This window comes from Carassius carassius, chromosome 9 (assembly GCF_963082965.1).
Source record: "Carassius carassius chromosome 9, fCarCar2.1, whole genome shotgun sequence".
In the NCBI taxonomy this organism is placed as follows: Eukaryota; Metazoa; Chordata; class Actinopteri; order Cypriniformes; family Cyprinidae; genus Carassius; species Carassius carassius.
Window position 1 is genome coordinate 16363008 of NC_081763.1, and position 27649 is coordinate 16390656.

The window sequence follows — 27649 nt, forward strand, 5'->3', positions numbered from 1 at the left end:
TGCACAGACTAATTCAAGACTTTTACAGTTTAGTCAAATGGGCTGTAGACTCAATAACCCATCATAATTTTAAATATATTAATAAAAATATAACTTTATATTTGTATATTTTTTCCTTTATTATTCAGTAGAATTCATTATCGTTTTGAAGTTACTATTAAGCTTCATCATGTTTTCCATCTGACACTGCATCATGGGATTTGATTTAGACTCAAGAGGTCAGACATGCTTGTATACTGTACATCAGACATGCTCATTATAAGGGGTTTCCACATACTTTTGGTCTTTATATGAGGTCCACATATACACATGCTAGATCTTGCATCAGTCGCGCTCCCCGTTTATAAACCATAAGCGAAGCACACGCTCGAATACAGACACAAGTTCACTCATACAGCTGGGCCAATTAAATTACAGTGTTAGCATGCACCAGATCGACAACAAATAAACACGACAACCATGGACAAATGCGTTCCATACACAACAAACATCAGACCTTTATCTCAGGAAGAGCTTTCTTATTTGATCAGGACCAATTGATCCACCTCCCAGCACCCAGATTATCCACTTATGCGTGGAGCCGTCTCTCCACCCCCCACCCCGAATCAACGCTAAAGCGCCACTTTGCATGCCGTGGCCAAGAGACCAAAAAGCTGGCTAAATTAGCGCTCGCTATCAATAAACAATGGCAGATTAGAAGAATGCAAACAAACACAACAGGCTTGGGTCATGTGATGTGAAAAACACATTCATCTAAACAGCTGTGTGGACATGAAGGGGATACTATTTGTTTAGACTTCAGGTGATGATAGCTTTATTCGTCTGGGTTTTGTGTAACCAGATGGTGTGTTTTTGTTCTGAACAGCCTACTGGAAAATTGTATTGCTTAAATGGCAGTTTTTTTATATTTCTACTTATTTTTTCCCCACCTTTTCTAGAAATTTTCACACTTTTCAGTTACCATTTAATTTCTGTTTATGTTTTTTAAGTTTGTCAATTATTATTTATATTTTATTTCAGCTTTATTTTAATCATTTTCATTAACAATAACAACACTGTCAGAGGTTTCTGACAATTACCAATAGTTCAGATACAAGTATCAAGGTATAGCCATAATGAATGTGCATAGAATAGCTCAGACAATTCTAAATTGAGAAAATTTAATGAGAAGTGTTTGCATTCATATCTTTGACTTAAAGAAATTCATCTTCCAGAAAGACGTTGCTAGTTTCAGTGTATTCAGGTTTTTCAAGCCCCCCCCCCCCAAAAAAAAACAACAACAACAACAACATTAGACCCCACTAACTTTCATTTTATATACAAAAAACATTTTAAAATATATGTTCTGCATTAGAAAGAAAAGCATAGAGCAGGGGTAGGCAAGTTCGGTCCTAGAGAGCCGCAGTCCTGCACAGTTCTGCTCCAACCCTGAAAAAAAACCTCACCTGCCTGTATTTTAGTAATCCTGAATGGATTGATGAGCTTGTTCAGGTGTGTTTGAGTAGGGTTGAAGCTGAACTCTGCAGGTCTGCGGCTGTCTAGGACCGAACTTGCCTACCCCTGGCATAGAGGAAGGTGATTAAATTATGACATGAATTTTCATAGTTGAATTATCTCTATAAGAAAGTCTTTATTTTATTTTCTTTCTCACTGGGAGAAACATCTGAGATAATAGAGACAACTAATTTGTGATTTCCCCTTCTTACACTTCGTGACACACTTCAAACACACACACACACACACACACACACACACACACACACACACACACACACACACACACACACACACACACACACACACACACACACAGACACTTTCTCCAGGCGTAAAGCAGGAGTTATGTAGGCAGAGAGATCCCATCACCCACAGGCCTGTTGAGAACACACTCTGACACGGGACAACGGCACATGCTAAAACAAAATGCGAAACACACTCCCACCACTTTCGCTCCTCTGACCATAATGCCACACTACACACAAACACACCCTACGTACAAAGTGTAGGATAAAAGAAGAGAAAGTCCAGAGCTCTATCTGTGATTTAAAGGAGTATTACGGTCTAAAATTAAAATCTGTCATCATTTACTCATACTATTCCTCTCTCTACACAAGAGGATACGATAATTTTGTTTGAGGAACAGACTGAAATGTATTATTTGCTTAAAATCACAAACAGTTATTTTGAGACAAACCTTTTCAAGGAATGTCTTGATATGATTTGCAAAACTGGAATAAATAATTTGTTCACAAATTGGACTGAATAAACTTCACCTGTTTCAATGATCTGGTTGTAAAGACAATCAGTGAAAACGGTAAATTTTGGTCTGTTTTTCATACAAAGTTATCATATTATTAATATAGTGCATACTGTACCACATACATAGAAAGAATAAAGATTCATATGGATCATATTTATGATATTTATACAGTACTTTTGTATTCTTTATGAAGCTTGACGGGACCAGCTCTCATTCACTTTCATTATATTGTGAATTCCTGTAACTCAAACAGTCCTAGAAACGCCAGGGTTATGGGTTTGATTCCCAGGGAGTGTATAAACCAATACAAATGTAAACCTTGAGCGCAATGTAAATTGTTTTGGATAAAAGCATGCTCCAAATGTTTAAATGTAAATATTGAAAAGACCATCTAGGATATTCTTCAAAAATTCACCTTTTGGGTTCCACTGACATCAGTCACACAGCTTCGGGACGTGTAAATAATGACAAGATTTTCATTCTTGGCGAGTCAAACGTGTCGAGGAGAGCCAGGAGGGAAGCCGCAACTTGCTACTCTGTAAACGGGACCTTGTAAAAAAAATCCCTGCTGTTCCTTAAGCAGATGTTACACACATCACACTGTTTCCCATTAACACCATCAGCCCTTCGCATAGCACATTGATATTCAAGAGTAGGCACACCACGCCATAATTAGGCTATCATTTGATCAGGAGTGCTAAACTCGTATGCACAAGTGTCAAAGACATTAAGGGGAGGTTGGAAGGAAAGTTAGCGAAAAGAAAGAGGTGCCTCCGCGGTGTGGGAAGCCCCTGTCGGTGCGGTCATTATAGTCGTGCTGCCACTGAGATTTTTTGGAGGCCCTAGCTACTGGCAAACTTTGAAAAAAAAAGCAATGGCAGACAGTCAGGCTTAGCTAAACGCTTTGGCCTCCACCCTAATGAGAACCACATTTGGAGGACTGAAATATGTTTTACGTGGCAGCACGCTGGATTCATCACTTCACTGTGCTCGGCTTCCAGGCAAACACTTACAAAACATACGCAGCTATAAAAAGCAGCTTTGTTTGGGTAAAGGGCTTTTTACGACACTTTGCAAATATAATTTCACACACAACGAGGCTACTCCTCCCTCGCTCTGTAGGCGAGAAGTTGCACTAAATTTCGCATGCACGCGAATAGAGACAGCTCACGGTCGCATTGAGTTCAACTGCACACTAATGCCTTAAAAATGATGCAAAGCCAGGTGGAGCGCAGCAGCACTAAAGCGGTATTTGTCGGAACATTTTGGGGCGGTAGTGTTTGACTATTACTCAGCCAAATAAACCATTTGAAGAGCAGCACGTCTAACTCTCGTCTGCCTCTCTCACTCACTCTGTCAGAGTGGATGACAGAATTCGGCTCATTGAAATATTTGTGGCTGCCAAATTTGTGAGTTTAGCCACCTAGACTGACCCAAATGAAGTTTGGCGATGGACTGAAGAGAAACGTGAAAGAGACGATGAAAAGTGAAATAGAGATAGAAAGCAAATCAGCTGCTGATAAGGCAGCCTGAAAAAGAATTGCTGAAGGGGGCTCCCTCTTTCTTCAAAGCGCGCGCGCACACACACACACACACACACTCAAACGCTGTCATACACAAGCCACCCGCTCTACTGTGCAGCCACAGCACAAAAGGAAGATGGGCAGGAGGAGAAAAAAAAAGCAGTAATGCGCTTGGTAAGCAGAATAACGGTGAAAAAAATACCTGTTCCACCATCTTGCTCCCTTTTTCCTCCATAAACTAAGCAGCTGCCTTAGTCCCAAAGCAAGCATCAATTATAGATGAGGGTGTGTGTTCACCACTGTGTGTAGTGAGAGGGAGAGAGTGACTGTGTGAGTATGTGAGTGGGAGGGAAGGGAGGGTTGGAGAAGGAGGAGGGAACTAATGCAAGCAAAAGTTATGCTCAAAAAATTCTCTCTCTTTTTTTTGTGTTCATAACTAATTTTCGTCTCTTTGAAACGTTAGCGATTTAGGCCATTCGCAAGCTTGAAAAGTAAATTGAATTTAGAGTTGTGATATAGATCGTGAAATGATGTGAAAGTTATCTATCTGTGAATGTATAGTTGAAGGATTTTGATTGTATGATTCGCAGTATTGTATAGTAGCTCTGATTTTGAAACAAACATTAATCTCTAAAAACTCATGAAGGTTTTAAACTATGAAGAGCCTGTTTTATGTAAAAAAAAAATGAACAATGAATTATAACAATGATAATAACAAAAACCCACACATACAAGATAAGTTTACTTGAGAAGCAAAAATTTGAGACATAAGACTTGTATTCTATGAATATGTAGTGAATTACATTTGTTATTAATACCGCATTGTAATTTTTTTCTTTTTTAAAAATATTAATTGAAATTCCATATGTTCTAAAAGTTCACAAGTCTAAAAATCTAATGGAAATTAGTTATTATTTAAAAATGAACATATTATATTAAAACAAGTCTAAAAATCTAAAAACTGAAGGGAAAAATAAAAACAATATTCCATATTTTTATGTGGAATATAATTCATATTTTCTCTGAAAAAAAGTCTAAAAATCTAGGTAAAATAAATATATATTAATAGAAAATATGCATATGTTTTATAATTTTTTATTTATATTTTCTCTGAAAACAAGTAAACTATATTAAATTTTACATAAAGCAAATGTTTTTTTTTTTGTTAAAAACAAACATTAATACAAAACTACTGATACTGGGTGAGTGAGAGCAGTGTTTCTTTATGTTTAAAAATGTTCGAGAACTTGTATAAGCCACATGGCTCCACTCGAAAAAAATAAAAATAAAACAAAAATAAAAAAATTAATTCACACAGGCTAAATTCTCACTGTGTATGCTTGATTTCTCACAGAAAAACAAAACTATTTTTATTTAATCATGTATCTGGTGCTTGGGTGGCAAGTTCTCTTGGCATCCATCAGTGCTGAGGATTTTGGTCAGGCCGGGCTGAGAAGTAAACAGGATCAAGATACACTGTCCTTGCTCTTTCAAACACACTGACTTGCACAGCAAAATCCTGGGCCAACTCATCCAAAAAAAATAAATAAATAAATAAGAAAGGAAACCGGCTGAGGCGAGGCCTTCTTGAGCCCCTGCTGGTTCAGCCCTTTCTTTCCTATAGATTGGATGTTCGATCAACCTTCACCTTTGTTTTCTCCTCTCACTCAGTGCAGGATTCTTTCCACAGGCGCTCCTTGTGTGTATGAGTACGCATGTGAGCAACACCAAGTGTTTAAGGACCAGCGTGCTGCCCCTTTCTGTCCAGGTCTGTAGAGTGCCACTTCAGCATGACACACTCTCAGCTTAGAGGGCAAACCATTCCCCAACAGACCTGCAGGGACATATGGATATAGAGCGGGGCAGGCCCCCGGGACCCTTCGACCGTTCATTATCCCAACCTCTCTTTCCTTCCCATTGAACTTTGTGGTACGTTTTCGTATCTAATGTTTCATTACTTACGTTATCCAGTGAGCATTATCCAATATTTCTGGAAGAGTTTCGCCATTTGGTGAGTGCATAACTCTGAAAACCAGACATCAAATCGTACTCCCTGTCTCAGAGTAAACAAATTAATAATGCAAAAAGTTTTGTAGCGCATGGGTGTGAACTATTTTGAAAGTAACCCATTTCCCAGCAGGAGGCTACCTTTTAAACATGCTAACTCAAAAGGAAGCAGGGCCCGGCAGACATTGTGAAAACATAACTGCCTCCCACCAGCAGAAAGTTTCTGTTGAAAGGTTGCTGAGATAGAGAATTAGTGTTGTACCTCTGTGTGCACAGCTTATTTGTACATATATTTGACCAAATCATTCACAAATTTTGTAAATTGTAATAACACAATTTTTAGTGGTGCGCCGATCATGATCGACCGATTGTTATGCGCATCTCGTCAGTAAAGCCGGTTCTCTAATCAGCGGTAAATTCCATCAGGTGCGTGATTTCACATAGAGCAGCTGTTACTACACAGAGTCATTGTTAACAGAGAAGCTGCACAAATCCATGTTCATTTTCAGCGTTTATTTGCGCATCTTCTCAGTTAACAAAAATTTTTGCCATCATAAATACCAAGTTAGTGTAGAATAAATAACAAAATAAAATAAAACCAAAGTTGTGTCCCAAATGATATACTATACCAGGTACGTAATGGTCTAAAAATCATTACAAAAATCCATATATTATCTTAAAACAACTGGAAGTCTATAAATGAAACAATTACATTTATCTATAACATCTTAAAATTCTAAAAACAGAAGGGGAAAAAAAAGTTCCATAATTTACTCACAAAAAGTCTATGGAGCCTCAAAAGGGATATGGTAATGGTAAATAAAATGAGATGGGAAGGAAGAATTATATTTCGTTGCTATGCATTTTGCATTCCCCTGAGAAACTTTGCATTTTTTCAGCTTTAGATAATGAAATAATATTAGGTGGGAAGAATAACGTCTCAGGATACTTATGTAATCATGGTTCCCTGAGTAGGGAATGATACACTGCATCCTTTAGGGGTCACTATGGGCAACACCTTGTCGTGACCTGTGTCTAAAGCATACATTGAAAAACACCAACAACATGCTGGCCGGCGACAGCCCATGACGTCACTACCAGTGCGACTATAGTATAAATAGGCGCCGGGAGAACACATACAATCTTCATCTGAAGCTTGCGCCCGGAATATAGCAGGAAGCTAGATGATACAGTATCTCGTTACCTACTCGGAGATGTCCGATTCCTTAGCTTCTTTGCCGACCTCAGGCATCTCCTGCTCTCTCTGGGCCGAACCCAGCAGAGCACTGGCTCCCAGATCAGACGATGTTAAGGAAATAACATCATCCTCCAACGGCTCTCTCTCGTCCAGTGCCGATGAGCACAAGAGGGAAAGACCCTCTTTAAACTCATCGGCCAGATCTGCCTGCGATCCCGACAAGCTCATTCTCCTCTGTGCCTCAGCAGTGGCGGGTCCTGAACCGCGGGAAGCAGATGGCGGCCCCTCTTTCCTCGAAAAGAGAGACAAACGAGAGCAGAGCTTTTTCATAGGAAAACGCTCACAGTGCATGCAAATTGCCCCCTCAAGGACATTGCGTGTGTGCTCTTAGCCCAAATAAAAAAACAGAGATTGTGTGTCATCAGGTGTCAAAATGGATGCACACATCCTCTAAATGTTTTGCTAGTGCTCGTCCTTGATAGAATAAAGATCGCTCTTACCACATTCAAAATGCATGCTTCAAACAAAACAGTCAATGAAGACGAAGAAGAGGATGACGTGTTCTCCTGGCGCCTACTTATACTATAGTTGCACCGGTAATGACATCATGGGCTGTCGCCGGCCAACGTGGTGTTTGTTGTTTTTCAATGTATGCTTTAGACATGGGTCTCAACGAGGCATTCCTCATAGCGACCCCTAGAGGACGCAGTTTGAAGTTCCCTTGAAAGGGAACTATATTTGCTTTTGTGCAAACGCAAATCGCAAATTTTCTCAGGGAACACAACACTTTTGCAAGAGCATGCAAATGTTTTGCGAGTGAACACAAAGTTTCTCGGGGGAACAATTTAGTTTTGACAGAGAGCGTGAAAACATATATATATATATATATATATATATATATATATTTTTTTTTTTAAATACCATGTCCCCTTAGGGGCTCTGTACAAATAAAAAAAATCTCAAAATCGAAGTAAAATAAATGAATACTAATAAAAAATCCCAGTTTTTTCTTATTTTATATCCACTGCTTAAAGAAAAGCTGTATTAGCACTATTTGTGCAAAAACAATACATACCTTTTACATACGCAAATTGGGACACACCTCAATTATTACACTGCATTTTTTAATCAAAGCATTTAATAAAAGGCTTAAACATTCATGAAAAAGAATAAAAACATCCTTAACCGATTAACACTGCCTGCGGGATGCTTTGTTTTGCGACCGAATCGGTGCACCGCAGCCCCGAGTTAATGGGCTAGATGGCGGCTAACCTTGCCTTGTTTCCCATTATCATATTAGCCGGCATTAGCGCAGGAGCTCTCGTCTGCCACTGCTCAGTCCCGTGCAAGCGTTAGCACGCCATGCAAATGAAGATGTAAAGAGGAATCAGTTCATCAGTCACACTCGCAAGGGGATAGTATGCACAGGAAGAGGATTAGCCGCGTAGTCCCCGGACCCCGCGCAGGTCTCCCTCCTGTCACACAGCGCCTTTAATTAAACATCTTAAAGCACTCGCCAATAGCACTTCCTGCATAGTGGGGCTGCACTTGCCATTTGTCACAAGGCAAACATCTCTGCGGTCCTCTGAACAGTGTGTCGACAAACTCTTTTAGTAATCCTCCTCCAGAAGCATCTCCATCTGTGCAACCTTAATAAGCTAAATCGTCACCTGATGGGAAATCAGACATTACTGTGATGACAGTGGTGGCTCTGGGTCTTTTAAGAGGAAAACAAAGGAAGCACTTTACACGTAATGGGAAGCAAATAAAAAAGGCCACCATTTTATTTTTTGGTCAAAAGAGAATAGAAATCGGCATGTGCACTGGTTTTAAGTTACCAGGTGCTGGAGTGTGTCCCCAAGCTGTTTAATTAGTATTAAAGGCTGATCTGGATTAAGTGGTTTGTTATGACGGACACAAATCCTGTCAAGTCAATACCAATAACAGAAGAAATCTCTGTAGGATCACAAAGGAAACAGCAGGGTTGAATAGAAGCTGCCATTGAGTCCACCTCCGAATGTCTCCATGCGTAAACCACTCATCTGCAATTCTGCATGTGTTCATGCTACATAAAGCCAGACCAAAGAGGGCTTCCCAGTGGATGTGCACACAATGAAGCATATGATCATCACTTAAAGGTGAAGCAGATATTTTACTAGGGGAGAACTTGGATGGTTGTAATCTCTAAATTTCACATCCAGTAAATATACACACACACACACACACACACACACTGTGTATATATTTTTATATGTTGGTTAACCTGCTTTATCCTGTGTTTACACTGATGGTGTTACATCTCATGCCAAGTTACAACCATCCCCGGCATCCTCTACTGTTACGAAACATCTTAAATAGGTTTCGCTTCAATTAACATTGGACTAATGGCATATTTTGATTTCAGATCAGTCATGGTAAATTGTTAAACAGGTCTACTACATCAGATCTGGCCTTGTGGAAACCTTTAAAAGTATGATGAACTCAGTGAGAAGACTACTGTAAATGTTATGTTTACCTTTTTTAGTGTCCACACATACAATTTCCTCGCCGGCTCTCGGAGGAGCTTGGACTTTGTTTTAGACTGTGAATGCTTTGGCAAGCACGTCTACCCAACCACACACAGCTTAAAACCACAGGCAACCATTTTGTGAGTTGAGAATACCAATTTGAGGCATGGTTTCACTGACAGACTTAGTCTTTGCTTCAGTCTAATGGTATTGGATGATGTTTTTATAGTCAGTGAGATGCAATAATAAGATCTCAATAGCTGGCTTGCATGAGAGCCTGAAGTGGGCGTATTTTGAACACAAAGCCATGCAATCATAACCCAGTTCCTTTTCCCTGCTGAACTTGGAGAGAAAATATTAACTCTTTTGGCTTGCATATTGCCAGCCTCTCTGAGTACATAGTGTGGCAGTATGAAGAGGCAGTAAAAATGGATCTGTGCCTGCACCCTGATGCTACTGGTAATTTCAGATGAGGAGTACTACCTAGACAACAACAGATAATGACCAGCACGCTGGTTGGTACATTGCCTCCTGGGCCATGGTTTGATGAAAACCAAGTGATACGACATTTGTGCACACAATCATTTTTAAGGGGCTCTTCATAAAATTGCAGTGAATGTAATTCCCCTATATTTTTTGAAAGTCTTTGGGAGAAAGAAGGTTGGACATTGCAGTCGTTGAACATAAAAGAGCATGAATGCAATTGACCTGTTTCTGAGACACTTGCCTCAGGCTACAGACTTGACAACAACCATTATTTAACCCCTCCATATACAGTGGAAAAACACATACAAATAGTTATATGATTTTTGTTAATATAACTATAATTATTAAATTATTGTTAATATATTAATTAATTAATATATATATAATTTCAAAATAAATCAAATTATAATATAAGAATTACAATTATAATTTTATACATATTTATATATTAACATTTATTTGTGTTTGGGTAAAAAAAGTAATATGTGACCCTGGACAACAAAACCAGTATTAAGTCGCTGGGGTATATTTTTAGCAATAGCCAAAAAAAGATTGTATGGGTCAAAATTATAGATTTTTGTTTTATGCCAAAAATTATTAGTATATTAAGTAAAGATCATGTTCAATGAAGATATTCTGTAAATTTCCTACCACAAATATATCAAAACTTAATTTTTGATTAGTAATATGCATTGCTAAGAATTCATTTGGACAAATTTAAAGGCAATTTTCTCAGCATTTTGATTTTTTCACACCCTCAGATTTCAGATTCTCAAATAGTTGTATCTCAGCCAAATATTGTCCGATCCTAATAAGCCATACATCAATGGAAAGCTTATTTATTCATGATGTATAAATCTCAATTTTAAAAAAAATTGACACTTAGACTAGTTGTGTGGTCCTGGGTCACATATAATCAATATATAACAGAAAAACACAAGCTAGAACTGTTGTAACAATTACTATTTTTTCATAAAAAATATAAGAATTGAGGAAGAGAGAGAAGTAGCTAAAATGAGAAACAGATATAAGATAGACGGATATAAATATAAGTAAACTTTAATGAAACAATAATAATAAATGAATCAATTGGGAACTCTATATAATAACAGTATCATCATTAAGTGAACACTCATGACACACGCAGCACTTGAAGCTTCAGGGTTGACCTTCCTGAACAGATATAAACTGAGTCTACAACAGCGAGAAAGAAGTAAAAGCAAAAAGGCTGACAGAATCAGATGGCAGATATGCAGCCAGTGTCGTGTCCCCCCGCAGCTGTTCTCTTCCTGCCAGCTTTCCTCTGATACACATCAGTCTCGGCCAGCTTGTTCCAGGCTGGTCACCGCTTCAGATGAGGAGCACATATACATTAACCAGGTCACAGATTCATCACCTTCCCCACACCAGTCCACTGGAACAAATCTGCTTTCCATTCTGTGTTGCAAATCTCATGTTCTAGTAGGGTTGAACTTGGAGGGATTCAGCCATCTGTATCAGATGCATCTCTCTCTCTCTCTCTCTCTCTCTCTCTCTCTCTCTCGCTCTCTCTCTCTCCCCCAGCACACAGAAAGTATCTCTCTCTGCTCCCCCGGAGACTGTCGGCCCTCCCTGCCACTCACAGCTCAGGCCAGCCCATCCACTAAACACTGGCACTGTTGCTAATAAGCCTAGGTCGTTAGTGTGCCATGTTTTGGGCTAATTTTCTAATCAGAGAGTCAGGGTCACCACCCAAAACCTTCCTTGCACTGAGAAGTTGTACCACTTCCTCCTACAACACACACACAGACACACACGTGCTTGGGCTCCCATGTGCTGTAATTATATGTGGTGGATGTCATGTGGGTGAAAAAGGAACGCGTGGCAGGCAAAGGCACTCTACAGCAGGGTCTCGGCCATATGAAGACAGCCTGGAAACTGTCAGACTCACTTAATAGATGTTATCCTTTGGGACTCAGGAAGGCAGGTTCATATGGAATAAACACAGCTCCCCGGCCTGAGCACGGATCGGGACGTGAATCATTCCTTAACTATCTTTTCAGCAGCCCTGCTTCTATCCTACTTTCTCCATTTTGTCAATTTCTATGGGAGCTCATTAAGGGTGAAGTTGACTTCGTCACCATAGTGACATGATACACAGAAGAATTAAAGGACAGTTTATATATATATATATATATTACTTTATAACGATTACTTTTTTTGTTTATCGCGATTAATCACATTGTTATACACAAAAGTTAAAATTAATTCAAAAGTAGTGATTTCTGCACTTCCTTTCATTTAAAAGTAGGCCTACTGCTATATGAACCAAAGTGTAATAACATTTGGTTTGCAAACGCTTTAAACAAATAAGGCGGTTTTTACAGCAGTGTCCCTTTTACATAGTAGTAGTTAAAATATTTATTGTAGCCATATAACATCAATGTAATTACATTAAAATATAAAACAAGCTATTTGTCACTGCCAGGACATTAACATTTTTATAGAAAATATTTTATAGTTTATTATAGAAAAACAAGTAATGCTCAGAGTCCAGAGCCTCAATCATAACATTATAACAGGCACCTTCCTATCAGAGACCTGCACTTTTGCGGGACCTAACGCAGCAGAGTGCGGCACAGGACATCACTTGATGGGCTGGTAGAGACTCGTGTGTGCGGGATGCGGGAGAATAATTAGGGTGTGCTCACACTAGGCAATCTTAACCATGCTGGAGCGCATTTGAACCCCAAAGCCCGGTTCGTTTGACAAGTGTGATCGCTCCGTTTAGCAGTCCCTGGGTCGGTTGGAAGAGGTGGGCTAGAGCACGGTTCAGTTATATATAGATCAGCGAGTGTGAGAGCTAACCACGCACAGACTCACGATGCTTAGCCTAAATAATTTGATCGGGAGCACCCCTCCTGTGACCTGTGATCTATTCAGACCGAGTTAACAACTGACTTTCATAATAATAAAAACTGTGTTAATGCATGATAAAATAATTGTCGGCATTAATGCCCAGCCCTAATATATATATAGGCAAGGCAGTCATTGCCTCCTCAAAATATTGGATGAGAAAAAAAAATCATAGTAGAAACATAAAACAATGCCAACATTACAAAATATAATTAATAAAATAAAAAGTGTATAAATCACTAATTTTTCTAAAGAAACATTGTGCAACAATGACATCAGCAGGTAAAGTAGCAGCAGGAGTCTCTCAACTCCCCTGAACCCTATGAGTTTCAAAACACCTCCTAAAGCATAGCGTGAGTTTGGAGGGGGGTAACTGAGAATGAATGGGGGGAAATCACATGAGAGGAGACAATGCCTCCATTGCGATATTATTGGATATGACTGGTTAGGTTCAGCTGTGATTGGTTCATTTGATAAATCCTGCCTCTTGTGTTCATGCACGTTCTGTATTCTGACACTGAATAAGTAAGCAACTCACATACTTAGATATCACCACTCTGTTATGTCAAAATAAGACTTAAAATCACATAAAAACATGATCTGTGAATAAGCTTGTTGAAATTTCAAGTTTGACCAATATTTATAGAGCTTTGATGACTGATGATCCACAAAAGAAAAAAAAATTGTTAAAAGTTAACTATTAAAAAGAATAGCTGTACATAAGTTTACAAATAAAATATATTGTTTAAATCGTTACTGCCTTGAGTTATTATTTTGGAATGTAAATGTAATAAACTTGATAAAATTCATACATGACTTTAATAAATAGAATACTGATTACATTGTAAATTAAAAAATATAAAATATAATTTTTTTTTCCTTTCTTTTTTTTTGACAGTGAAAGTAATGTTTTTTTAACCAAGAAAATGTGATTGGAACAACAAAAAAGAAAAAAAAGAACACCATTTCAGAAAATCACCACACACACTGAATGGCATTTTAGTCTGTGCCTTCAGTAATTGTAATCTTCAGTTAAAATGTATGATAGTCATTATCTTTTGCTCAGAAATATATATAATTAAACAGGACACATTCTAATGTACTAGGGGAAAAATTAAAGCTGGATTAAACTTTTATTTTGATGCTTAAAAACCTCTCTCTCTCTCTCTCACACACACACACACACATACACACGTTTACTTAGCTATCTAAATGGGGACATTCCATAGGCATAGTGGGGTTTTTTTTAACATAAAAAAAACCTTTCTTTACTTTATTTTTATACCAGTTTTACAAATGAGGACGTCCCCAAAGGCAGGGTTTTTGGAGATTTTGTCAGGTTTAGCTCACTTTTGGGTACAAATTTGTCCCCAAAATATGGTGAGGTAGGTACACACACACACACACACACACACACACACACACACTCAAAAAGGATTCACAATAAGACACCATTTGCACCTTTCTCAGAACCTCAGAACTTAAAAAAATCCTTTAGTATGTGGCCTCTTTATAGTCTTGCAAAATCCACTAAACCAGTCAAGAGTCTCTGTGCTAGATATAGTTTAACAGTCAATTATAAATGAGTTAAAAGTAACATACAACAAAGAGAATGCCACAGCAGCAGACCGACTCTAGGGTTATCTTAATTACAAGTTAGCGTCACCGCTATGCTTTAGCTGCGTGTGGGTAATTCTATTAGGAGATCTTGCACAGACGGCTCATGTTGCCTTTGAAAACAGTGCATACTTGGCTTTTTCATTTCTTCATTATGTTTCATCAATTGCAGATCAGCCCCAGATCAATGACTTGTCTGCGATGTGGCGTGACGTTTTGTCGAGGGAAATTGTGTTTCTGTGGGTGCTGAAGGTGAAGTAGTTCGCGGCTAATGCACACTAGCTTCAGTCTGGGACGGTGTCTGAGTCATCGCCCTGTGATCACAATGAGACATAAATTGGAGGGAAACAGCAGCACAACACTACAAATAGCTAATAATGTTATTAGGAGGATTTTAGCTTATGTTTTCCTGCTTAACAAACACAAATCTTCCTGAGTGAGGCTGAATTTTTTATACAATAAAAAACATTTGATAAATATATATTCACTTCACAAGCCGTTCTGAACAACCAGGTCAGCCTGTAAGCACTTTGTATGCATGTGCCTGTAAGCACTTTGTCAGCAAGTGTACAGTTACATGTGTGTGCAAACCCAGTTCGGCCCTAATCTCCCGTGCAGTACATGAAGTAGAGATTTGTAGTTGCACATGCAATATGTCAGTTGTCACAGCCGTGAATGCGACAGCAGCATGAACGCAAAGTTCTCATCAGACCAGTGCATCTCCTGCAGACACTCTGATGCTTGATAGGTACAGGTGATTTTAATTACAGCCATTATTTACACAGCTGAAACAAAAGTGGTGAGGTGGCACTGAACCAGGCTGTCAGGCAGCCACACACTCACATTGGCTGGAGAAAGCTCATTTCCTTGCCTTTGTCGTCTTTCTCTCCTCTATCCAGCCCACCCCCCATCATGGTCTTCTATTTCTCCCACTCTCTCTTTCTCTCTCCGTCTCCCTGCCCTCCTCCCATTCTGGGTGAAAGGAACTTGCAGTAAGAACATTAATCACGCATCATGTTTAACCTTGGAATCATGTCATTTACTGTTAGCACAGCTGTCTACACTGTATCATATGAAGGTAGCCTAATATATATTATGAATATATTTATTTATTACACGGCTCACTGGAATACTTCATTCTGATTGGCCAATTGCAGAATTTTGCTGTTTTAATAATTTATAAAAGGACAGTTAAACTGTATAATTGACTGCTTTTGTCCCAGGCTTCCGATTCCCTACATGGCTGTGCTAGTTTCATGACAGCGCTCCGCTGTCTATTTCTCCACACATAAAAAAAACATAATTTCAACTCAAATCAATATTCTATTGTCCATTATTTATTTATACAATTACAAAATAAATCACTTCATGATGATACAAAGCCAGACGACCCAGTTTATTTTGTGATATAGACAAATATATAATATATACAATATAAAGACAATATAATACTATAAAAAATTATATATATATATATATATATATATATATATATATAAAATAAAAATTAAACTATTATTATCTAACAATCTGAGTTATGTTTAGATAAAAATTAAATCCCAGATTTTACATTTTTGGACCCAACTGTATATTTTAAAGCCTCCATCTTTACCCTCTCATTTAAAACCACTGGATTGAAATCATCCTCAGCTTTCTTCCTTGGATAGCAGGAGCCGTATGTTATCTGTAGATCAATGGCGAGTAAGAGGGTAGAACATTAATACTGTTTGATCAAAGAGCTGTCCTATTTCTGGTTTGTGTGAAGAAAAAAATGTGTGAAAAGGGGGGGGGGGTTATAACAACAGTGGTAACAAGTAGAACAGGAAATGGAGTGTATGTGTGTGTGTGTGTGTGTGTGTGGGGGGGGGGGGGCAAAGGCTAAGACTCTGGCAGATGTTGCAGGTTCTCTGATGACTGTGTCATGACAGATGTTGTGAAGCGTAGCTAGGAGAGGTATGACCAGGCCTAATGATTTCTGGAGCGAGCGCACAGGTACACTATGAACAGAACTAATCACACACAGATGGACACACATAGAGAGCTGCACGGACAGGCCAGGACACACAGATGTCTCTGCCAGCACCGAACTCACAGCCCTCTGGGAAGGCCAGCCAACAAGCTCTTTCTCCAATGGCTTTCTTTAATCATGACTATTAAAGCACATGCAGATATGACATATTTACAGATTTGCAGATATATTTGGTTGAACATGTGTATCTTAATTCATCTCCTTTAAAAACTAAAAACATTCAAGTAAAAAAAAAAATAATAATAATAAGGTTAAGCTAGTTGACCAGTAGATGACTAGTCAACCATTCTAATTTATCCCTACATACAGTACACATTCTGTTTTAGTAAAAATGTAAAGTCTTTAAACCGGCACAATTTAATTACATGCCGTTTCATGTGCAAGACTTATCTGTGCTTCTCTGTATTATGGGAGCTGTGGATTAATTGCATTTCATTTTCCCTATATTGGCCAATTTCATGCTTTTGCACAGCTGAAAATATTTACACTAGTTACAAACAATGAATTCAATGGCTTGTTAGGCCGCCCAGTGATTTGCGAGTGCAGAATGGAGGGTTTGCATCACGTGTGTGCGTTCACATGTGGCTTCATGAGTGAGCTTGGAGAACTGGCATCTGTCATAATTATGTTCACTGTGTTGACAAGCCTCGCTGTCTAACAAGATACATCCCATTATTGCCAGATGTTTTAAAATTGCCATAATAAATGTTTACACTGTGTAGTAACCCGAGCTATTAGTTTCGACTAGCGACATAAAATACTCCGAAAGCCAGCATAAAAACATTAGTGTCAGCTGCTGTAAAAGTTGTGCTATTAATTTTAGCAGAGGATGCAGTGTCTCTGAATATGGCCCATCTGTTATGGCATCAAATGGCATAAATTACTTTATGAAAACAGTTCCATCAAATTATTTTCATCTCCATTTTCCCCAGTCGCTCAAAGTCAAAAGGTTGTATTTCAGTATAATCCATGCACCGTCACGTCCGCTCGGTACGCTTGCACAACTTTGAGTCAACGGTTAAAAGGGCCACACATACATTTTAGTTCTTTTCCCGGTGTGCCGCTATTGCTGTGGAATGTTAGCACAGCACTGTGGGAATGTGAGGTTAAGAGGAGCGGTGAAAAGTTATCACTGTAAATTAAAGGTATGGCTGGTGGAAGCCCAAGGGTTTACATGGGGTTATCGGGGGCTTCTACCCATTAGCATCTCCTATCACACATCCAATGATTCCTGTGAAGTGTCATATACTGCCGGGCCAATTTCCAGCCTCGCTGTGGCTACACTTAAAGCCCCCAGGGCCGTCTGCTTTACGAGAACTCAAAAGATGCGTTGCTGCTCTCTCTCTCCAAAGTCAATATATGTGGCTCTTTTTCTTCTTCATATCAGGTGCTTTCTCATAGCTGAGCCCATGATCACAACCCCACTCCCATCTCCCACAAACAAGAGACTGCTGGGAAATGTATTCCTGTTACTGTGATTTACTAAAAAAGGTAGTTTACCCAAAAATGAACATTTTGTCATTATTTACTTGCCCTCATGTCGTTCCCAACCTGTATGACTTTTTTGAATACAAAAGGGAATTCTGAAGAACGTACTGACTTTAAAAAGATGCAAAAACATCATGAATATGTCATAACATTAGTTCAGATTCTATATTACGTCTTCTGCATTCATTTCATCAGGCCAGATGCCATATTGAATTTTATGCTGACGAAAACATGGCTATGAGGGATAGAGTTACATAAATCTTTACAATAGCACGTACTGTAAAACGAATCAAAATCATGTAATAAAAAAAAAATTGGTGTGGTTTTTCTCTACTGTACATTTTATATACCGTATTTTCCAGACTATAAGTTGCACTTTTTTTCATAGTTTGGCTGGTCCTGCGACTTATAGTCAGGTGCGACTTATTTATCAAAATTTATTTGACATGAACCAAGAGAAATGAACTAACAGAAAACATTACCGTCTACGGCCGCGAGAGGGCGCTCTATACTGTCAGAGATACTGCTCAGTGCTCCTGTAGTCTACACTAAGCAGCATAGAGCACCCTATGGCGGCTGTAGACGGTAATGTTTTCTCTTGGTTCTAAATAAATGCGACTTATAGTCCGGTGCGACTTATATATGTTTTTTCCTCGACATGACGTATTTTTGGACTGATACGACTTATACTCAGGTGAGACTTATAGTCCGAAATATACGGTAAGATGTTTTGTCAGTTTTACAATTGGCATGTTGGCCATTGAACTATCACTCATAGCCTTTTAGATATGGCACATGTTTGTGGGAATCAAAGAATTAATTGAGAAAATTTGACTTTAACAATTAATTTGCATGCTATTCTTCTGAGTTCATTCAAAAACCTTGCATGAGGAATAAAGCCAAATTTTGATTATTATTCACTGATAATCTCATGATGCCGAACTCAAGCAATCAGATAAAGTCTGATTTGTGAATCAATCAGTCAGCCCAGTTGTGTGAATTAAATCAAATGATTAATTGATAACATTCAACTCAAACGAATGATTAGTACACAGATTTCTGCATCAGTACTTCCCACCTGAACTGTCACAAACACCAGAGATCTTAAAGTGTATGTTTTCCTCACACAAAGCTATCATGACTCCAGAAGACTGTATTCACACTGACCTTTTTATAGTACTTTTACTTACATTTATGAAGCTCCAGACCCCATTAATTGTAAAAACAACAAACATCATTCTTAGAAAACATCTCTTTCTGCATTCCATAAAGGAAATAAAGTCATACAGGACTGGAACAACATAAGGGGGAGTAAATGATGACCGAATATTCATTTTTGGGCAAACTTACAGCTTTTACAGGCAGGAATGGTGCATCACAAGAACTCAGGTAGATCTGCGGATTTGCTCTGCGGTGGTTGAGCAGGAAAGCCGTGGCTTTAAGAGCTTTGTGTCAGCTGATCCCAGCACTGCACTGGCTCTGTAACACATACCAAGGAAAACACAGGTCACTGGGCAAACGGGAGAGATGTGTGCGTGTGAATGTGTGTGAGAAACTTGGCCCTTGGCACGTTTTCCTGACGCAGAGTGGGGGTGACAGACAGAGCTGACAGGCCAACCTTTGCACTGCGTAATAGAGAGACAGGGAAGTGGGAACCACGCTCTGTCACAAGGGAATACAGACAAAAACATGGCCACTCTATCACCCACACTCGCTTTCCTGACAAAACATATTAGCGGCGGAGTTCTCAGTGCACACCTCTGTGCTTAAACTCGCTGATGATCTGCATACACACAGACACACACACTTAGCACATGCGCGTGTGAGTGTGCTGTCATGGGACCGTGGAGCCTGTGCTAATTGCAGTTTTAATTGTTGTGGTGATTGTAGTGTGTCACTGATATATCTGATGAGTCTGACGTGACTTATTGACAGATCTCTAGAGCGTGCGCGGCGACCTGACAAAAATGCATTGATTAATTACTAGCCATCCAAGACAATTAACTGGAATGGAATGCGAAAACAAGCGGTGAGCAACTTTCGTCGAGCCGCCATCCTACCCTCGTTTAAACCCTCTGAGGATACATCAAACTATTTCTTTCCCTGCGTTTCCAAGGCAACGCTAATATATTAGCTCACCAGTGTTACTGGAAAGCATTTAACTTGACAGTTTTACAAATTATTTAAAAGCCGGCTTAGTATGTGAATCTCATCCTCACTACAGTAAATCAGTCTGTGGACGAATCCTTCTCCAGCTGTCATCAGGGAGGGGAAGAGGCTGCTTTTGCTTGTGGTCTTGCCAGAGAGGATAGTTTCGGTGACATATCTCCAGATTCCTGCTTTTCTCATCCATTGTTCACACTGTAGAAAATACATGCAGACACTTGGGCCATTCGTTTTCACAAGGCCAAGTACATACAGTGAGGTCAAAAGTCTGAAAACAGTAGCTTCTAATTAGACAAATGATATAGTCTGCATGACAATTGGAGGGGAAAAATACTGAATTTAAATTATAGCATGCATTTCAGAATTTCTTAGTACTTATTATGCCACCTTTTGCTTTAATGACACTTAAGGAACATGAACTCCTCAGATAGAATGAGTGCTGAATCTTAAATATTTATATACATATATACAAACACACACACACACACACACACACACACACACACACACACACACACACACACACACACACACACACACACACACACACACACACACACACACAAGTTTATGTTTAAAAAGCAAGAATTTAAATCTTAGATTTCTAATTTGGCCTCTAACTTTTTTTAAACTAATGCTCACAGTTTGGGGACATGTATGTACGTATGTAAGCACACATTTATTTATAGTTTTATTAAGCAAAGACAAATTAAATTAAGGAATGCATTTTGACTAGCTCAGTGATTATGAACTATAAACCTATATTTAGAATACCCCACACAGTTGTGATCAGTGTATTTTGTTTATTCAAGTATCACACATTTAGCTTAACAACATGCTAATATCAAACTTTATTAAAATTGTGAGTAAAACTGAGCAGAGGCAGTGTGGATCACAAGTGCGTTCCAAATTAATTAGCTATAAAGTTCCATGACAGAGTATCCTTCCTTAGTAGTCAGCTACTATGTAGGCAGCATGCAGCTCACTAAGTTTCCGAACCGAGCTACAATCCCCCAAAAAATGTTGAGGCGAATGCTATAGGAGAGGAGCTCTGCTTCCTGTTCCTACCACAGCATGCGCGTAGCTGCTAACACTCATCTATTCTACAGTACTCTTCCTCTTCGCCCCGCCGATGCATGACACCCTCTTACAGAGAAGCGCTCGCTGTTCTCTCTTTGTCTTTTTTTGGTCTCCCCTCCCTCCTTCTTGTGTGTTTCCCTGCCCCTCTTCGACTGAGCTCACTCTCCCCCAGACGGTGCAGGTTGGTGCTGGCACACATAACAATTGCAGAGGAGCTTCTAGCACTTACAGTAAATGAAGCTCGGGCAGCAGCCCACTGAGATGCATTAGATTAGGTAATTGAGATATGAGTGATGGCGCAGGCCGGCCCCTGCTGCAGAGGTCTTGGAAATAAGCATTTGCCGCATCCGGCGTATTACAGCTTCAGATTATGGAGGGCCCTGATAGAATAATGTCAGCTGAACACTGGTCTAAAATTGAACTGTCAAGAACTGTCAAATACACAGTAATGTGCTCGGCAAACCCAAGTCATTTCGCCACTCTGAACTAGCTGATGGACTACCGCCGGACCCCATGCATTTAAGAGTGTGCTTTGAGAAAACAAGCATCCAATATGTATTAAAAACCTGAGATGCTAATTGCTAATGATTTTAAGCAGAACAGCTTCCGTTGCGTCTCCTAACAGGATTTGTGAGGGGAAAACTTAATTGTTTCCACGTAGTTTATTTTCTTTAAACAAACACCTTGTTCCCTGCTGAATCTGCTGTGCTAGCACGCTAAAACCGTCACCTGTGTACAGATTAATGGTTTTAATTCTGAGGACTGGCGGGGCGTAGCCGCACGAATGTCCATATTTCTACCCGTGCCCCGCTAGCCGTGAAGTTAAAATGATTTAGGCCTTGGAATCTCTGAAACGAGATGCCGTAAATGACTTCGCTTCAGTTAAGCATGTTTGTCCATCACAGAATAAGAAAATCTACAAAAAACCTTGCAGCTACTGTATGCTGTAGAAATGAATAAATACACTATACAGCAAATTTTGGTTGTGGGGGTGTGTATATTGTTGAAAAATTTACAAAATATTAATGCACAGTGCTACATATAAATTTGGATATATATATCTGACTTTACACACATTCAGTTTCATAATTACGTAAAGCTATATATATATTATGAAATCAAATTACATGATTGTTTATATCATTGTGAATCAAAATTATGTTATCTATGTAAAGTTGGATATATAAATCTGACTTTACCTTTATACATACAGTAAACCTATTGTAAAATCATTCATACAGTACAGCAAATCTCAACTATGTAATTGTTTATATAGTCTCAAAATGTAAATTATATTACTGTACAGATCACTATATAAAATTGTATATACAGTTTATAATATACATATAAATAAAAACAACTTTACTCATATGCATACAGTATATTTACATAAAATGATATATACTATTTTGCAAATCTCAACTGCTTGATTGTTTATACTGTTGTGAAAATGTATATTATATTATATAACTATATTATTTGCCCAGCTCCAATCTCTTATATGCGACTATAGCAAAGGCATGAAGACATTAATATAGTATAAACATTATCATCATGATCTTCTGAAAAGCTGCTTTGAAACATTGTGTATACTGAACTCACTATACAGTACAAATAAATTGATGTGACTTGACTATTCATGCATCCTCATGTTTTGGCTTATTTTCTTTACTTATAGTGTAGCCATACCTATGAACCTTACGAAAACGATACGTATTATCACCTAATTAATACATAATTAACTTGTAAATCCTCCAAGCGTATTATAAAAAACAACTCTCCAGAAATATTTTTCTTCTTTCTGGATTGAAGACAGAGATATCATCACTTGAAATAACCCACAAATCAATACCTCACCGTTAGCATGTGCTCACCAACTTCCAGTGGCAGCACTTCATTTAGGTAATGGCCTAAAGAGCCAGTGGGAAAAGAGCGGACTGACATGGCAGCCCCACGCACCACACACAGCAGAGTGCACTTAGAGTGCAGACTAAATCAGGGCCAATTAGTGTGTCTGTGGTCCACAGCAGCTGGGCTAAGTCAGGGGACAGAGGTGCTCTGTACTGGAACTGAAAAATTGTGGCAGTCTTTCCTGAAAGAAATAGAGAAGGGGGGATGCGAGGGAGAGATAGAAAGAGGACAGCGGCCCACTGTCGGTCAAAGAACACAGTGCACTATTTTTCAGCTAACCTTGCCCGACATCAATCACGCAAGCTGGAGGTAGAGTGTGAAGTCAACTCGGCCACTGAGGAAAAATATCTGTAATGACTGACACAGGGGCTTGTGTGTAGACCTCTACCTCGATGCTTTTATGTAGACCAGCTGATGCAAAAAACGTTCATTATGGACTATGACTATTATGTGATTTTTTATTTTTACTCCATGAATATGAGCTTTGAAGCCAACTATATCCTAAAAAATAATACACACACTTTTAACATATGTGACCATGGACCACTAATCCAGTCTTAAGTGACAATTTTTCAAAATTCATACCTTATCTGAAAGCTTTCCATTGATGTATGGTTTATTAGCATCGGACAATATTTGTTCGAGATACAATTTGAAAATCTGGAATCCAAGGGTGCAAAAAAATCCAAATACTGAGAAAATTGTTTTTGTAGTTGTCCAAATGAATTCTTAGCAAAGCATATTACTAATCAAAAATTAAGTTTTGATATATTTACAGTAGGAAATTTACAAAGTATCTTCATGGAACATGATCTTTACTATTATAAGAAAAAGCAATAATTTTGACTCGTACAATGTTTTCTTTTTTTTTTTTTTTGGCTATTGCTAAAAAAATACTCCAGCGACTTAAGACTGGTTTTGTGGTGCAGGGTCACATATGTACTTATTGAAATTGAATAGTCTTTCTCCTCCAAGAAAACAGACCAAATAAGCATTGGCTAATCAACCTGCACTACACAGATTGTTCTTTAGCCAATTAGCAAGTATAAAGTCATGGTTCATTACCGTGACCTAACTTAATTAAGAATGCAGAGATATTTAATGATATAGCCATAAATATTTTAGTTTTATTTATTTACACTTTAACTTATTTCACTTAGTTACCTTGGCCATGAATTCAATTATTATTATTTATTTTTCTCATGTAATATTTGTAACCATTTCATAAACCATTATTAATGTTTTTTTACTAAAACATAAAATCTAAAGTCAATTAATAATTTTAATTTAATTTAAGCATAACACAATTGTCTTAAAAACAAGTATCAATTTGCTAATGTTTTTAGTTGAAGTGATCGTTGGATGACGGCAAAATATAATTAGAAAAAAATAGGGCATGCTCAACTGAATATCTAATACTGACTGATATTGACAAATAAGAAACCCAGTGTAGTACTAACTTATCTTTGGTGCATTCCTTAAAAACATATATGTCAATATATGTCAGGAGACAGCAAACGGCGTTTACACAACAAAATGAGTTAGATTCATTGTGGCGTGTGCATCCCTATCTCAAAAGTGGTTGTCTTTGGGAAGCATCTTGGCAGGGGCCATTAGATGCTCTGGCATCTCAAGCATCCTGGAAGGACAGAGCCGCTGCCACGGGGTGGTTAGAACATGATGTGGAGAGCTAAGTGAAGGTATCTTCAGGACAAAGAGCAACTGCCGTGGGACAATGACTGTGAACAATCTGAGTGTTTTATTCATCCCGCTGTTGTCCTGAGCTGGGGCTATCATGCATAAGCACGCCACCACAAACAAACTGCAGCCTGGGCGCCTCCACTGTTTCAACCTGCAAATTCCTTTGGCTTGTTTGAAAGGGAGAAGCATCCCATTCTGTCAATGTCACCGCGGATATTCCTATATACAATGCAATTGAAGATAAGCCTAATCTTGCACACCCACACGGCATCTTCATTTTTTCCCCTATCAAAGCCGACAGTATGTACAAACCAGAGGATTAGCCACAGACTTCTATCCTTTGGAATAAACTCAAGCACAGTATGTGCAAAGTAAACCTAGCAAGGACAAAACACAAATATTGTTCAATGTATATTTAACATATTAATAATAAAATGAAAATCCCAATACTGTTAAGGCAAAATATGAGAGAACATTTGATATTAAACGTCTACTTAATAACAAAATTTAAATGCAAAAAAAGTGCACTTCTTATGCAAAAATGTTTACTTCCGTTTCATGCTTTTTCGCTAAACCAAGGCACAGTCATGCTTTCTAATATGAATAAGATTAGATATACATGGTATTAGAAGATTTCTGTTGCATAAATACAGGGTTCATAACATCTGCTCTGGTGCACGGTGCCATTTGTGTGTTTACAAATTGAAGTAAATGGATTATGGAGGCCTTCTTTACAACACAGAGATTTATAAACAACACACAATTCCATGTAGGAGAAATTTCACGACCAAAATTGCATACTTCCCTTCTAAATAGTACGCGAAAAACAGTATGTGAGGCGAGTAGTATGTCCGAATTCACAGTATTTGGAAAAACAGCAGGCGAAAAGTATCCTTCCTGATGACCTACTTCTTCCACCCAGATTCTGAAGTGTGCATTCGATGGACACTTTACTATCCCATGAGGCCATAGGAGAGGAGTTATTAATGCGAGTGAAATGACGCAACTGACACTGGTAGGTCGTGACAGTAACAACATGGCTGATGTAGTACGTCCGAATTTCATTCATAATACCCATATTCACACTATATATAACATACTTTTTTAAGGGTCATGAAGTAAATTCAAATTCAAAGCTAATGCCTACTCAGACAGTATGCGATTCTGGACGTGCCGTTTATGAGCTAATTTCCTCCATGGCATTCAAAAGCTGCCTGTGTAGATTAAAAAACAGTATTCAAAGTAGCCTTTGCGTGAAGCTGTTGTGCTTTAAGAACACAGATTTAAAACCCAAATACCCTTTTAAAAGCTCAGGCGGAACACAAACAAAAGTTATAAATAAAAAATGATATTCTTATTATAGAATAGAGTTCCGGTCTGACAGATGTTTTTTTGCCAAAATGCAAATGTTTGATGTAAATTCATTTATTTTCATCACATCAGCGGAAGGTCTTAATTCAGCTTTCTTATTTTAATACTTGGCTTTACGGCTGGTAATTGTATGATTTTTTTTTTTTTTTTTTGCTCCTACTATAAATAAACCATGCAACACACAGCCTGGCTGCCAAGCTGGCATCACTTTCTATTTAATCTTGTGAAACAGTCACTTTATCTCCTTGTTCAACCTGGGGTTTATCTTTTGTTGTGGCACCGTACTATTGATGTGGAAATGTTTACAAAGCAATATACACTTGCCCCATTTAGCGCAAGTGATTGTTCAAGATATTAATATGATCATTTTATCATCTACAGCGTGCTTCACTCAGTCATTGACTTAATAACAGTTTTCTTTAATGGCTCCTTTGCCTAGGACGTCGCGTCTGGTTAACAATGCTGCAGTAAGGAGGGAGCATTTATACGCATCGCCAGGAGAGCAGTTTTTGTTTTGTTTTGTTGTGTGACTCGGTGCAGAACTATCAACCGTGGTATTCTCCTTTAACTCCCTGTGGGGTTGAGAGCGGAGCCCCCGTTACATCGGCATGTGCTCCATTATCATTTCAATACGAGTATGACACACAGGTATGCGGCGGAATGCTATGTTTCTATTTCCACTCCACAAACGATAGCAAATGCTGTATGCCCGGTGTGAGGTTTCCCTGACCCCCCCCCCCCCCACTTGCCCTGCCTCAAGCGAAACAGCAATGCTAGCAACCAGTGTAATGTGTGCCGCGAGGCCCCGGCAGCACAGGACAGACTAAGACTATAACCAGTTACATAATCGCCACAATGAACACCTTCTGATTGTGCTCAACACACAGCACTTAACTCCCACTGACGATTGTGTACGCAGCAACCCTTCGCCAGCTTCCAAGGGAAATAAAAGAGGGAGCGATCTAACTCCATACTTCATTCTCACACTTAAGGGCCATGTATTTTCCAAATGATGAAACATATAATCATTGTGGCCCAGGGATATTTTACAGCTAACGTACATGGTGTTTGAACAGTTTGGATCTTTGTTTAGCAATGGGGAATGATCATATATTCTAAATGTGTACTTGTTTTATTTTCAGCATTTTATTTTTACATTAATGAATTAGTGTTGACTTATATTAAATACATTCACTTTAAAATAAATACTGCGATTTATTTTTTAATGTGAATCTATTTTAAAAGAAGAAAAAAGAAAGAGAAAATGTCAGACACGCACACATCACTTTGATTATATATTCTCTTTTCTAATTTCTGTCAAGGGGAGCTGCATTTGAAATGAGAGGACTGGCAGAAATCTGCATGATGTATTCAGCATCTAATGAGTGGCGGGGTGAATTGTAGGCACAG

General features: G+C 38.6%; 1 protein-coding gene across 14 annotated transcripts in view; it reads right to left on the minus strand.

Annotated features, from left to right (window-relative positions):
• The window catches only part of LOC132149089 (RNA binding protein fox-1 homolog 1-like), a 263380-nt gene that overhangs the window by 38862 nt on the left and 196869 nt on the right, over nt 1-27649 (minus strand). For 2 of the 14 annotated variants that reach the window (XM_059558023.1, XM_059558030.1), the window contains exon 1: nt 3986-4055. The exons of 11 other annotated variants lie outside the window; for them this stretch is intronic. In XM_059558023.1, the coding sequence (XP_059414006.1) occupies nt 3986-4018 (33 nt within the window). In that variant the 5' untranslated portion in view covers nt 4019-4055. Of the gene's footprint in view, nt 1-2675; nt 2792-3985; nt 4056-27649 lie in introns of those variants that run through there. One more of the 14 variants, XM_059558029.1, reaches the window with a different exon arrangement.